Raw genomic sequence first — 14,689 nt, 5'->3', positions numbered from 1 at the left:
AGTTGTGCCAAAGGGTAGGGGAACAGAGGTGGTCTCTCAAGTAAATAGGCCCAAGTGATGTTTAGGAAGGAACTGCGGATCTTAATTTTTTGCATAAAGAATTTTTGTTTCTTGCTGCTACAGTGTTGTGGCTTGTAGAGATGAAAGACTTACAATGTCCTGTTAGGTCACACTTATAAGCATAACATACAGTATATCATTAGGGATCAAGTGTACAGCATTTTATTTGTTATACCATGACATTTAAATAGGCTTTTTGATTAGTGAGCTTAATTTCCGTTTCTTCAAAGTAGGGTTTTTTGGGGGGGGTTTCAGTCTTGTACCATTCATTATCCTTCTGATTCTGTTACGGGTCTGAAGTTGCTGTAAGGTCACTTGTGAAACCAGACTCTGCATAGTAAAGGTTAAGTATCTGAGTGCTCCCAGGGATTAATGGCTATGTGCCATAAAATCTTCCCAAAGATGGGCTAATTATAGAAGTGACAGAAAATGCTAAAGGTTCATGCTCTGTAAGGAGTCACATTGAGATTGTTTCAATATGAAACCTTACATGTGCAAGGAGTTAGTAGAAATCCACCATTTCCTGTGTTTCATTAACATTTTTTGTCATCCGAATTTCCATTTTTAAGATTAAGATGTCTTCCCTGATATTTCCCTCCTGGTTTATTATTAAAATGTCTTGTACAAAAGTGTCCTAAATAAGGGATTTTCAGAAAACAGCTAGTATTGATCTTGACTTTGGTTTTGCTTTATAAATGTATATTGCATATAAAAGGAGTGACTAGAATCTTGTGAACTCTTACGTTCATGATATGAGTGTCTGGATGGTTACAATTCACTTCTCATAATTACAGTTGTCTGGTAGTGAGTATACTCGTCTGTTCCTTTAGGAAACTTTACAGGGCTAAGAACATTTAAACCTCTCCTGGCTACCATAACCCATTGCTTTCTCTCTTCCCCTTCTGCCCATCCCTTACCTCACAAATAATTTAACATAAAAGTGATGGTAAAATCTTTGCAATATAATAAAACAATGTATATAACTCATTACTTCAGTAAATAATATTAATATTCGATTACTGTAAATTAAAGGATTTGGTTCCCCTCTCCTCCGTGGTTTATGTGGTGTTCCTATAGAAAGTGCTAGTCCTGTCGTCTCAACATTGAAGCATCCTTGAGAAATTCCTTTTGGTTTATGTGCCGTTTCACATATACTTTCATTGCCATATGTGATGGGTGTTTACAACTTTTAACAAAATATTGTAGATGTCTTTATGGACCAGTAAAGTGCCTGAGTGGCATGAGCTAGAAATGACACCTAAATTGATAATGTATATACATTTTTATGAACCAGGCAACATAATCTTTTTAATAATCTATCAATCGGCTTCTACACTAGGAGTATTTAGTCTATTAATAGATGAATTGTACAAGAAGCTTGCATAAACTTTATATATAAAATAAAACAGTAATACCTACTGGCTCTGAATAGGTGCCATTAGGTTTAGAACTTTGTGCCGCATATCCTGCATAGAACAATTAACGTGCAACACATGCTAAACGAGTCCATTACTACTTGGTGGAAAATATAAAATCTGTCACTGCTCTGTTATAATTTTTGTATCATGAAAAATTAATGATCAGAAATACTGGTGATACATTTTTAAGGAATGTTTTTTCAGTAGTTTTAAACCACTTTTGAACGTGTGTGATTGCCAGTATTTCTAGTATTTATGGGGTAGATAAGGTGATTCATTGAAGGGAACAGAGTTCTAAAAATGAAGTTTTTACTTCTTGAAAAGTTTTCTACACTCTTTTGTTGCTTGTTGTAACTAAAAATTACTTGGCTTAAAGATACTTGATTCACCTTTATTCTGTTGACCTGGATGAGGCTGTGTACCTTTGGCTCATTTAGCAGAGTTTGGTGAGTTGATGATATAGGTACTGCATGCCTTGTTTCAGTTGGGTGACTTCAGGCTTTGAAATTACTGGCTGGGAGGAGCCATTCTGTGTTGGGAGCAGAAGAAAGGAAAGGATGAGGGGAGAGCCAGGGGCTTTGGTTTATAGCTTCTAAGATCTATGGGAGCACGAGTAGCAGCAGAATGGGGGACAGACAGCAGAGGCCTAATGTATAGTTTTCTAAGCCCAACATAGACTAATGAAGAGCTCCTAAATTCCATGTAGACTTTCATTGAGCAACTCTAGGGAAACATTCTTAAAAAAAAACAATTTCCAATACTAATAATATAGTTAAGCTTGATTTACTCCCCAGAAATTTACTGATCCATAACATCAGAGTACTTGTAAAAAGAATGCTGTTTTAAAGCCGAAATTACTAGAAAAACCAGGAAGTTCAAAGTAGGTGTGCTAGAGTACAGTTATGAAAGATGTAGTGTCATAAACCAAATGAATCTAGCTAACACAGGCACAAAGATGCAAATACCTGATTTAAAGCGTAGCTAATACATACATTAAGGCCAGAATCTGTGGTAACAGCCTTCCAACTTCTGTTGGCTTAAATTTTAATAGTTAATATCATTTTTAGAGTAGATCCTTATTATTTTCAGATGTAGCAGCTCAGTGTTAACCTTTTCCAAAAGTTTAAATAATACATGCATCCCAGAAGAGGACTTACTTTTACAGTTATTCTCTTATAAAACTCTTGTGCATAAAAAAAAAGGTAGCGATACACTGAGTTCTTGGCCAAGGTATATTCAGTGTGGTGCAGAGTGAGTCTTCTTGGCCCATTACTTGTGGCATTGCCTTTACCTACAACATTTCGGATATTAATCTATAACTTTAAGACACAGAAGCTGTAGAGATCAATGCTGGTCTAAACCCAGGTCTCTTCTTATTTGGAGTTAACACTGCAAAACTCGATGTGTGAAATATATTAGATTCTTGATGTAAATAATATCTGGATATACCCATTTTAGAGTATTTTCTGATGCTCTTGATTTCAGAGTTCAAAATCTCAGATTAGGTTTGATCTTGCATCTGGGCAATCTTTCCTGTTCTTGTGTTCTGCTGTCAGCCATGTACTACAGAGAAGTATTTGCTTGAAGTATTGGCCCATTAAGTATTAGCTTGTAATTGTGTGGTTTATTTTCTGCTTTTAAACTTTCTTCCGGTACTGTCATATGCAATCGCAGAGAGATAGCCAAAACAGTTTCAAGTAAAACCATGCTATAAAAATCCAGCTATTTTAAAAATCAATAAGTCTGAACACACAATATGTTCAGAAAAAGATCCATTCTGTTGCGCAACAAAGATGTGCACTATCTTGAGGATTTTGTTACGTCTGAGATGCTGAGAAATGAAATAAAGGCTCGAGTTCTGATTTTAAAAGGTTCAGCACAAAGTACTAGTTCAAAGACTGATTATTTAGAGACAGGATTTGCTCATGAAGGAGATCAGATAATTTTATGATACTCCTTTTGCGCACAATCTGAATGCTGATTTGCATGGAGTATAATTGCATTTTTGATTGGAAGAATTGGTTGTTTTTGTATGGGAGGGTAAGACTTCTGAGAAATAGTCAAGATTAGAAACTGGTATGAGAGAGAGCCATTTAGTTGCTTGTAAAACTTTGTTTGGAATGTTTTGATTAATTTAACATGTTAATCAAGAGGATGCACTTAGCCATCGTTACAGCTTGGGGATAGAGAAAGTTGGTTTTATGTCCTCTTTACAACTCCTCTGAACCTGAGGTCAGTCAAGGACCAGGCTATTCCCTGTTATACATTAGAGCACCCTTAAGACTGCTCTAATTTATGTTCAGCTGCTTGTGACCCTGATCAGTTACTCTGGCAGCTGGGAATCTCTGGGGCATAGATATACCCTGGCCACTCCCCCTTTTCCCTGACCCACACCTACTGCAGCAGGGGCTGGAGATGTGTGGCCTTGGACACTCCCTGGTGACTCCATGTCAGCGGGGGATGTTGGAAGAATCCTTCACCAATCAGTTTAGATGGCATTGTGTCTATTTTGTGCTGCCAGTGTAGGTCCAGGATCCTGGACTCCAGTTCTTCCTCAAACACCTGGAAATGTTATGATGGGTCAGTTCCTTTCCTTTCAGTTCAGCCATTCTTTGTTGTCCCAATCATGTCTCTGATACACTTTTTATGTTTTGTTTCACAAGATTTATTTAATTACATGACTACAATCACGTGTTTAATTTAAAAAAATTACTATTTGTGCAAAATAGATCAGATTTCAAAGAAACTACCACAGATGTATCCACCCTATCCTTAGGCAAAAGCTTGAAACTAGAGATGGGCTTTGCTGTGTGCCTTCAAGGTCAGCAATCTTAGGCTCTGTCAGAACAGTTGAGAATGAATTCCAGAGTTTAGGACCATCCACAGAGAACTCATGTTCTCTTCACTTCTGCCTTTAAAAATAAATGTCTGTAAGGAAATATTGAGTGGGGTAGTTACTGTACAACAAAGTATTCGGGATTGAAAGTGTTGCACACTTAATTAGGAAGAAATTTTCTGATGCATTTTGGTATGGAAATTTTTGCAGTCTATTCACCTTTTACTTAATTATTTAAGAATTATTTTATAGTTGGCTAATCCAGTAACTTCTTTGATGTAACTTGATATGCACTAACCACAAATTAAAATCACTAACATTTTTCTTATTTTGATTTACTCTAGATTTAATTGAGTTTTTTTTTATAGTTTGTGCGTTTAAAACAGTGTTTCCCCTCTGGACCACTGTGTTGGAAAAGTAGGCTTAATTTTAGGTCTTAGTTACTGGCTCACTTTAGCTAACAAGGGCAGGGAATGCTGAGGAGGGAGAGGTATGTGCCTTGCGCTGCTACCCTGAGATGAATTTCAGCCGATTAGGGAATCCCTTGACTGAATCTGAAAGGATATACAGTCAGCAGTCAAAAGGCCCATAGTGATAAAGTAAAGGAAGTGATCTTGAAGATGTACCTTTCTTTCCAGACATATTCTCAGTTTTAGTCTTTAGAGGTATGTGACTCTTGAGGGAGTTAGCCTAATTCACAAAATTCTTTCTGCTTTGTGATTTGCGTGATTTTGAGAAAATTTGGTTTGGCTATACACTGAAAGGATGATATGCATGATGTTTTGACAACTTCTGTATTTCAACAGCTTGACTTTATCCCTGTGTAAATGGCTTCCTTGGGTATTCTCTTTTTTCTGAAGTTTCCCTTGCAGTGACAGGACTTCAAAACTGTACAAAGTTCAGCCATATAAAGGTTGCAGAGTCCGGCCACGCAGGTTACTACAATGATTCCTGTTGCTGCAGTTGAGGTTTAGTGTATCTCAAAGTAATTACATGTAAACCAGAAGTATAAGAGAAATTGCAATGCTGTGTATTATTCTTTAAGAGATGATTTATACTGGAGACTGGAATGATTACTTTTTCAGTGCAGGAATATCAACATGAAATTGGAGAGACTGAAGTTTCCTGCATTGTAGACATACAACACTTTGCTGCAACAAATTGAAAGGTTTTACTTTTTTTTTTTTAAATATGTACACTAATTAGTCTAGCAGAGGACATATAGCTACTCACTCTGAAAGTGTGATCTGCAGAAAAAATTCTATTAATCCACCGAACGGCTAATGCATTTAATGTTACAATCAAAGGAAGTGACTAAGAAAATTTTGGCAGAGAGTTAATTTACATGATCACAGTTTTTCTATCACACTTGCTAGTATCGAATTCCATGTGAAAATAATATTTGCTTAGTAACTGTAAATTACAGGTCACACATACACATCTACTACAATATAACGCGACCCAATATAACACGAATTTGGATATAATGCGGTAAAGCAGTGCTGGGGGTGGGGCACGGCTGAGTGCTCTGGCGGATCAAAGCAAGTTTGATATAACACGGTTTCACCTATAAATAACGTCGTAAGATTTTTTGGTTCCTGAGGACAGCATTATATTGGGGTAGAGGTGTAGCTAGTAACCACTTTACTGTGGTAATCTCATTTGATATTGTTTAATAATAATAATGTTGATTAGTCATCCCAAGTTAATTATCATGATTATTACATAGCACTTACCAGTTTGCTACAAAGGAAAATATCTTTTACGAAATATCATCTAACCTTTTTGCAAAGTATATGGAAATTGGTTTTGGATCTAATTGAGTGTAGTTACCCAGTAATCTGTAGGAGTCTGTAAATGTTTCTTACATTATATGTATCAGGTGAAACCTATGAATTAGAGTAACTGCAATCAAGCTGCAGCTATCCATATTCTTTTGTTTTCCCAGACTAGTTAGGCCAGTTTAACTGAATTACAATAGAAGTTAATTGTATAATTAACTTATATAGAATCTTCTTACAGTTATCTGACTTTATCTCTCTAAATGTGTGTATAAAGCAAAAGTGATTATCTGCTAAAGCCAAATAAAATAATTTAGCCAGGAGAAAATATTCTGAAACTTTTCCTAGATATTAAGTAATTTTATTATAAGTAAATGCCTAATGTTAGATACCTAGTGTGACCCTGAATGGTTACTTCATATTATAACACTGCTATATATTCTTAGACTACTGAAATATAAGATTAACATTACTCCTGATCTACAACAGTTAATTACGGTAAGAATTGCTGCTTTTCAAAGGAGAGTTGTAGCTAAAAATGCATCCTCTGTGACATAAGGCTTCCCCCCCCACACACACATTTTTAGCTGAACGATGGTAATAATCATGAAATCAGCTGGGAAGAGTAGGACCAGAGAGAGAACTTTAGGCTCTTAACCCCATCTAGTAATTAGTCATCAGCAAATGCCCTGTTTCTAGGTTCGTTCACATATATGTTTGTTTGCAAATACACAAAATAGCCAGTCAGCATCTCATTTTTGTTACTTAAATGAGAGGAAACTATAAAAAGTACAGTTGTGCTTCATGATATGTTGTTTTTCAGTTTAGAGGTTTTTTGGGTTTGTTTTTTGCAAATACGTTTATCTAAGTACTACTGACGTTTTACATTTCACATTTTTGTACAGTCTTCTGCAGTTGGAAAATGATTTTTTTTCTTGTGACTGAACAACAGTCCTTCCATAAGATTATTAAATAACAAAATCCTGAATTAACACAGGCATTTTTAATCAGCTGTATTTTTAATTAAGATGACTGGAAGCTTTCCTACAATCTGGAACACATACTAAGCAGTAATTATCTGGAAAGGCAGTTACACAATGCACGTACATCATATGCTCAACATTTCTGTAGGGTGTAAAGGAAATCTTGGACGATTCCCCTCCCCACACACATAAAGGGCATTCAGTAATAACAAAAAACGATAGTCTAATCCCAGGTCCTAGCATTAATGTAATATCTTACATTTGTTGCCTGCAGTTAAAAAGGTAACATCCCAGGCCCAGTTGTTTTCATCCTTTTCCAATTATAGCAACTTTTGAATGACTGCTGTATAAACTTCAGGCTATATATTCACATTTATTGTACCTCTTCTTCTGTATGTCTGAGTAACTTAATAGTTTATGAAAGGCTACTGCTTATTTTATATCCCATACACTATGGATCTTGTTCCTGCTTGTTGTTGTTTTGACTCTCACTATCCCTTTGTAGCTTTCTAGAATTTACTTAAAATAGTTTTGATCTTTTTGCTTGGGGTGAATATGAAGGAGCAACATACAAACTTTTATCTTGGACTATATTCAGATCCAAACAATTCTATATAGTTATACTTTTGCTTTTCTCTTTTGTAATATGTTTGTGCTTAAGTTTACAAACATTGTTAATGAAAAGAAAATTAATAAAATAACAGTAGTGATGTGAATGCAGGGCATTTCCTGGAGATTAACCCATTGATCTTAGAGGTCAAAGTGTTCCTCAGCATATCTCCCAACTGGTTGGTAATCCCAAAGAAACATACTCTCTCAATCATTATTGCTTTATTAAGTTTTTTTCATTTTCAAGATCTTTCTTTTAAGATATTTTGAAAAACTAAATATAGCCAATGTTTGGGAAGTTTTGTTCATATATATACTTGTGATCAACAAAATGAATTGTGAAAACTTTTAAAACTCAGTGCTGTGCAGACTTTTGTGACGAGTGTGTATATGCCTGTGCGTGTTAAGAATCGATCAAAGAGTATTAACTGACATGTAGTTCATTATGCAGAGGGAATACTCTGGTTGGTAGTTACCCAGTCTTCCTTACATGTGCTCAGCTATACGTTTTTAGAGAGAAGAGGCAAGACTCTTGGGAGAGGAGCTGTGAACATAGTGAATGTTATGCTGGACTGTTAATTTTAACTTTGTCAGAAACTGGCTGCAGTAGTGAACAGGAAACTCCGACGAGTCGAAGAGCGATACTGGACTTTTCCATCATCTGGAGGAAAGAGAATGAATCAGTACCTGACCATCAAGTTTTGAAGTAAAGAAGCTTGTGTGCACCTGCCTTCAGTCAGATTTAGCCACTAGAACAAGTAAAGAAATGTGGAAGGTGGGATGCAAAACTCCTGAAAAATGAATACATCACTAGAGAAAATAAATAGTCATGTCCTCACAAGAGACGACAAAACCAGAAAGAGAAATCTGAAGAAACTGGAAGGAGAGATTGGGATCAGAGACTGTGTTCCAAAGGGGCATTGTGGAACTGGATACCCTAACCAGTGAATAAAACAGCAACCAATAGAACAAAGCAGCTGAGAGACTTTAGGAAGAATAGACAGAAATTTACAACAGTTTACTTTGTTCAGTGGACCGGAGATTATAAAAACAGCTGAATTTGGGAATGGACCAATCACACCAATGTCATGATGCCTTTTATGGATGCTCACTGTCACCCAAATAGGTTAATAATACACAGATCATCTTAAAGAAAAAAAAGACTAGTAACCTGGAAAAGATTGTAATTCAGAAAGAAGAGTTTTAATTTTAAAGATCAAGGGAGAAAGAAAAAGGATGGATGGCTGCGTATGAAAGCTGTGGGGCACTTTGAGTTGATGTTTAAGGTAAAATACAATTTTCATACTAAAGTACTATTACTAATTTTTGTTGGTTTTGATGTTAGTGTGACATGAATAACTGGTGCTAAAGGCATGTAAATATTTATGAAGACATTTTAAATAGTGTTAATGGAAATAATGTTTGAGTTAAATCAAGTGTGAGAATTTGTATGTATAAAGATTCCATGTTAAGTCAAAAGGACATGTGCAAGACCGTCTAATCTGCATGAAGACAATGGGGGAAACTGCAGATTAGAAAGCACGTTGGGAGTTTGTTACTGTAATGTTTTAAGGACTGCTTTTTACCTACATATAAGGAAAGAGACTTTCAATTGGGAACATTTTTGTGCATAAATGAAATGTTATGTTTTGATTTATATTTGAATTAGATGAGAATCTACTATGTAATCAGATATAGGAAATTTAAAAGTACTGATACAGAATCGTAAAGGTTTCAAGAAATGATCTGTGTATAACTTAAGGTATCAAAAATAAACCAACATTTGTCTTGGATGTGATTCTATTATTGCTCATTCATTCTTTCCTCCTTATTTCAGTGTTGAAAGCACCAAACAAAGGGTATATTCTGATGGAAAAGCAGTCTGCTATGTTGTTCATAATTAAGTTTAAAATATCACATGTGGGGTGTATCCATTTACTTCTGGCTGTTTACTAGGTTTTTCCATCCTTGTTGATAGAAAGTTTCAAACTACAGAATATCTGAAGACAAATTATCATTCATAGGCCAGCTGTTAGACAGTCATAATAGTTACATATTTGAATGTTATCTTTTATACTACGCTCCTTCAGAGTTTGCCATAAATTCAGCCTTCTGTTAGAGACTGAAACTAACTGTTTTTGGATCTCAACTGCACTTGCTGGTGATGAGATGGGCAGCCCCTTTTTAAAATTAGGATTGAAAGCACAGTTAGATTTTAATGTGAGCTGAGTGCATGGATACACCTTTAAATTTAATTCCTATATGGTTTTCTGCATTTCATTGTGGCCTCTGTATTGCTTCTGAAAATTAACTAACGTGGAAAAATTTTATGTTCCTATCTTACATTCTTAAAGCAAGGTGCAGGGATTTAACCACTTTCTATCAAATGGCCCTGTAACAAAGCTGTCCAAAAGAGTGAGAGAGAATTTTATGCCTGTGAATTTTGTTCTGCAGGTCCCAGCAGAGATGGTACCATCAGCGAGGATACCATTCGAGCTTCTCTCATTTCAGCAGTGAGTGATAAACTGAGATGGCGGATGAAAGAGGAAATGGATCGTGCACAAGCTGAGCTCAATGCCTTGAAGCGGACAGAAGAGGACCTGAAAAAAGGTCACCAAAAGCTGGAAGAGATGGTAACTCGCTTAGACCAGGAAGTGGTAAGCTGATTGAGAAAGCAGTGCCATATGTCTTGATTTCCAATAGTGAACTGAATCATATATGTGTACTGTCTGTTTTGAGTATAATGGATGTTTCCAGGCTTCTAGTATGTCAGTTTTAAAATGTCACCTTTTTTTAGTTGAGGGGTGGGTGGGTGTGAGAGAGAGTGAGCAAGAAAAGTAGATGGAAATGGAGTTAAGACTATTCAACTCAGTGTCCAGAATATCCACTTTATTATTTTATTTAGCCGTAGGGAAACTGTAATACATTTTGTTGAAGGATGTGTATTCCTGAAGATGATGCTGATGTAGGGATGTGTATAACTTTCTACCCCCAACTTCTGAACAGTAATGGAGACAGTTTTTACTATATCCTGGTACTACCACTGACTCACGTGGTCTTGTACAAGTCACCTTAGCCTCTCTGCTTTACTTTACCCATCTTTACAAAGAGAATGTGAAGATTAGTTAGTTAGCATTTTCAATAAGCAGGTGCTATACAAGACATTATTATTTTTGCAGCTATGTCAGCTAAACTGGCAGGTATATGACATTACAAAAAAATAAAAATTTACCGTATATACTTGTTCATAAGCCGAATATTTTTGGTAAAAAAGTGATGCATCAAAGAGCAGGAGTTAGCTTATAAACAGGTCTACACCAAAATTTGATGATTTTAAACTCTATGGAATCATTGAATTGAATATTGAATACATTGTCGCTTTGTTTACCTGGAGTGTCTGCAGGCCTGGAGCCCCTCAGCTCCCTGTGGCCACCGTTCACTGTTCCCAGCCAAATGGAAGCTGCGGGAAGTGGCGCCATTTGGCTGGGAACAGCGAACCGCAGCCACAGGGAGCTGAGGGGCTCCAGGCCTGCAGACGCTCCAGGTAAACAAAACGTCCCACCAGTGGCTTACCCTGACAGGCCGGGAGCCAAAGTTTGCCAACCCATTTATTGATGTCAATACTGCAGCCTTTTAAAGTTGCAAAGGCTTTGTTTAGTGGACTAGATTGGCTTGAAATGGCCCTCATAAGTCTCGAGCCAATATGAAAATATAACGTGCAGAATCGATGGAATCTCCAGTAAAATTGAAATAGCCTGTTATCCCTACAGACATGCCAATTTACAGGGCTTCTTTGAAATAAAGAACAATAATAATTTGACAGTGATAAAGCAGGTGACATTCCTATATAAAGTCCTACAAAATCTATAACTACAATAATAATCTATTTTCATACTAGTATTTAAAATGAACAATGGTGAAATCAAAAGAAAAAGGTCGTCTTATCATGCAGCGTTCAAACTTAAAGTTGTTGAATATACAGAAGCAAACAACAATTGCGCCGCTGCTCGTGAATTCTGTATCAATGAGAAGCAAGTAGGAGAGAATGGCGAAAAAATAAAACACTAAAAGACATGCCATAAAGCAAGAAAAAATGTCCAATGAGGTGTGCTTCATTTCCTGAGCTAGAGAAAGATCTCAATAATTGGGTTGTTAAATGTCTACAAAATGGGTACATTGTCACTAGAACTGGAATTGGTCTGGGTGCTCTGCAAATGTCGAAAGACGACAAATACAAGTCAGTAAAGCCGTCAATGTTTGTTGCATCAGCGGGTTGGTGTACTCGCTTCATGAACCGTCATGGTCTCTGTCTTCCCTACAGACATTTTACAGGGCTTCTTTGAAATAAAGAATAATAATAATTTGACAGTGATAAAGCAATCACTGTGCTATCTCTGTCTTCATCAGCAAACAAAGATAGCACAAAAGCCTCCTAGAGATCTGGAATTAAAAATCGAATCTTTCCAAAGGTTTATTATAAAATATCAAAAGGAATATGCATTTGAACTGTCACAAATAGTGGCGCCACTTCCCACAGCTCCCATTGTCTGGGAACGGCAAACCGCGGACACTGGGAGCTGAGGGGCTCCGTGCCTGCAGATGCTCCAAGTAAACAAAACATCCCGACCCGCCAGTAGCCTACCCTGACGGGCCAGAGCCAAAGTTTTCCAACCCCTGAAATATAGGGTCGGCTTATGAAAGGGTCATACAGTTTTTGCTGTTTTTACCTAACCATCTTGAGGGTTCAGCTTATAAACGAATGGGCTAATGAACGAGTATATACGGCAGTTAATCTAGTTCTTCCTGGTTCATAAATAAGATTTGGTAATATTTTTGGAAGCTTCTGAAAATGTTATATTAAAAATAACAGTTTATATTAAAACTGATTGATTGATTATATGTCAGGCTGTTGTATTAAATGAATTCAGCATTAACCTAAAATGCACAAATGCTAGGTGGTTCTTCAGTGTTCAGCTTCTCTCCCCTCTACCTTTCCCACTCCAGGCCCCCTTCCACCATCCCACTTTTTACCTTGCTCCCCATCCCATGCACATCACGTTTTTGATGACCAATAGATGGTTATAGTGGAATTCCTTTCTTCCCTCCATCTCTCTGATACTGTGTCCCCTCTCTTCCCCCACATAAGTGATATGGAAAAAGGGGTACACAGTGAGGTGTCAAAATTTTAGACGATACAAAATTTTTCCAGATAGTTAAGTCCAAAGCAGACTGTGAAGAGTTACAAAGGGATTTCACAAAACTGGGTGACTGGGCAGTAAAATGGCACATCACGATCAGTGTTGTTAAATGCAAAGTAATGTGCATTGGAACATATAATCCTTACTATACATACAAAATGATGGAATCTAAATTAGCTGTTACGGCTCAAGAAAGAGCTTATGAAGTCATTATGGATCTCTGAAAACATCCACTCAATGTGTGGCAGCAGTCAAAAAAGCTAACAATGTTAAGAACCATTAGGAAAGAGATAGAAAAGACAGAAAAATATCATCATGCCACTATAAAAATCTGTGGTACATCCACACCTGGAATACTGCATACAGTTCTGGTTGCCCCATCTCAAAAAAGATACATTAGAATTGGAAAGGTACAGAGATGGGTAACAAAAATGATTAGGAGTATGGAACAGCTTCTATGTGAGGAAAGGACTGGGACTTTGCTGCTTGGAAAAGTGACAACTAAGAGGAGTCTATAAAATCATGAATGATGTGAAGAAAGTGAATAAGAAAGTGTTATTTACTCCTTCACATAACACAAGAAGCAGGGGCCACCCAATGAAATGAATAGGCAGCAAGTTTAAAACAAACCAAAGGAAGTATTTCTTCACATAACGCGCAGTCAACTGTAGAACTCATTGCCAGCGATGTTGTGAAGGCCAAAAGTATAAGTGGGGTCAAAGAAGAATTCAGTAAGTTCATGAAGGATAGGTCCATCAATGGCCATTCGCCAAGATGGTCAGAAATGCAACCACACGCTCTGTGCGCCTAGTCTTTGACTTCCAGAAGCTGGGGGTGGACAACGGGGGATGGATCACTAGAGAATTGCCTCTGCAGTTCATTCCTTCTGAAGCACCAGGCATTGGCCACTGTCAGAAGACAGGATACTGGGCAAGATGGACTATTGGTCTGACCCAGTATGGCTGTTCCTGTGCTCTTAACCTCACTCACACTATGCCCTCACTTTGTGTGGCTGCTCACCTTCCTTCAACTGCCTGTGGTGCTTGTCCATGGTGCACGGGGAGATTAAACAGGAGTTTCAGGAGGGGAGGGGATTACAGTAGTCTAGTGGGGAATGGAGCCCGGAACCTCTGCATTGAGACTTCTGCACATCAGAGGCTCCTCCTGGTACTGCTGCTTTGTTATGCCAGGAAGCTGTGGCGGCAGTAGCACCAGAAGGAGCCATTCATGTGCCAGTACCTCAGCATAAAAACAGTCAGTTCCCAGTCCTTGCCACTGTCTCAGCTCTTTGGTGCACTGTGGCAACAGCACTGGGGAGCACTTCAGTCTCCAGTGTCATGGCATAGAGGCACTGGACTCCATCCCTACCTCAGTCTCCCTGCATAGCCCTGGACCCTCAAGCCAACGGCCCCCACCCCCCACAACAAAAAGCCTCTTCCATCCCTCATGCCCACACATCCCTGTTAAACTAGTCATCATACTTGCTAATATCTCATTATGCCTCTGGCCTCCCACATTCTTGCTCATCCTCTCATGGCTTCTGAACTACATCTCTTCCCCAACCCCTGCTTGCCATCTTGCCTCCACAGGGTCTCTGTTGAGCCAGAGCTAGTGAGTCTGCAAGAGAGCCTTGCAGCACTGGAGAATGGAGAACTGGACCTGTTAGAACTGGACAATTATAGGCTAATCTTGGCAAAACGTAACTGTAGGCTATCTTGAATGAAGGGGGATAACTATTTTTGTGGGTTAACTTTACAAGATCAAAAGTATCTTATGCCCAAGATATTATCCAGATATATGTGTA

General features: G+C 37.7%; 1 protein-coding gene across 2 annotated transcripts in view; it reads left to right on the top strand.

Annotated features, from left to right (window-relative positions):
* The window catches only part of TSG101 (tumor susceptibility 101), a 50,682-nt gene that overhangs the window by 32,418 nt on the left and 3,575 nt on the right, over nt 1–14,689 (top strand). The window contains exon 8 of one of the 2 annotated variants that reach the window (XM_039535591.1): nt 10,199–10,344. In XM_039535591.1, coding sequence (XP_039391525.1) covers nt 10,199–10,344 — 146 coding nt within the window. Of the gene's footprint in view, nt 1–10,141; nt 10,345–14,689 lie in introns of both variants that reach the window. The other variant, XM_039535590.1, reaches the window with a different exon arrangement.

The sequence above is a fragment of the Mauremys reevesii genome, linkage group 4, assembly GCF_016161935.1.
Source record: "Mauremys reevesii isolate NIE-2019 linkage group 4, ASM1616193v1, whole genome shotgun sequence".
Lineage (NCBI taxonomy): Eukaryota > Metazoa > Chordata > Testudines > Geoemydidae > Mauremys > Mauremys reevesii.
This window is presented reverse-complemented; position numbering and strand designations above follow the sequence as displayed.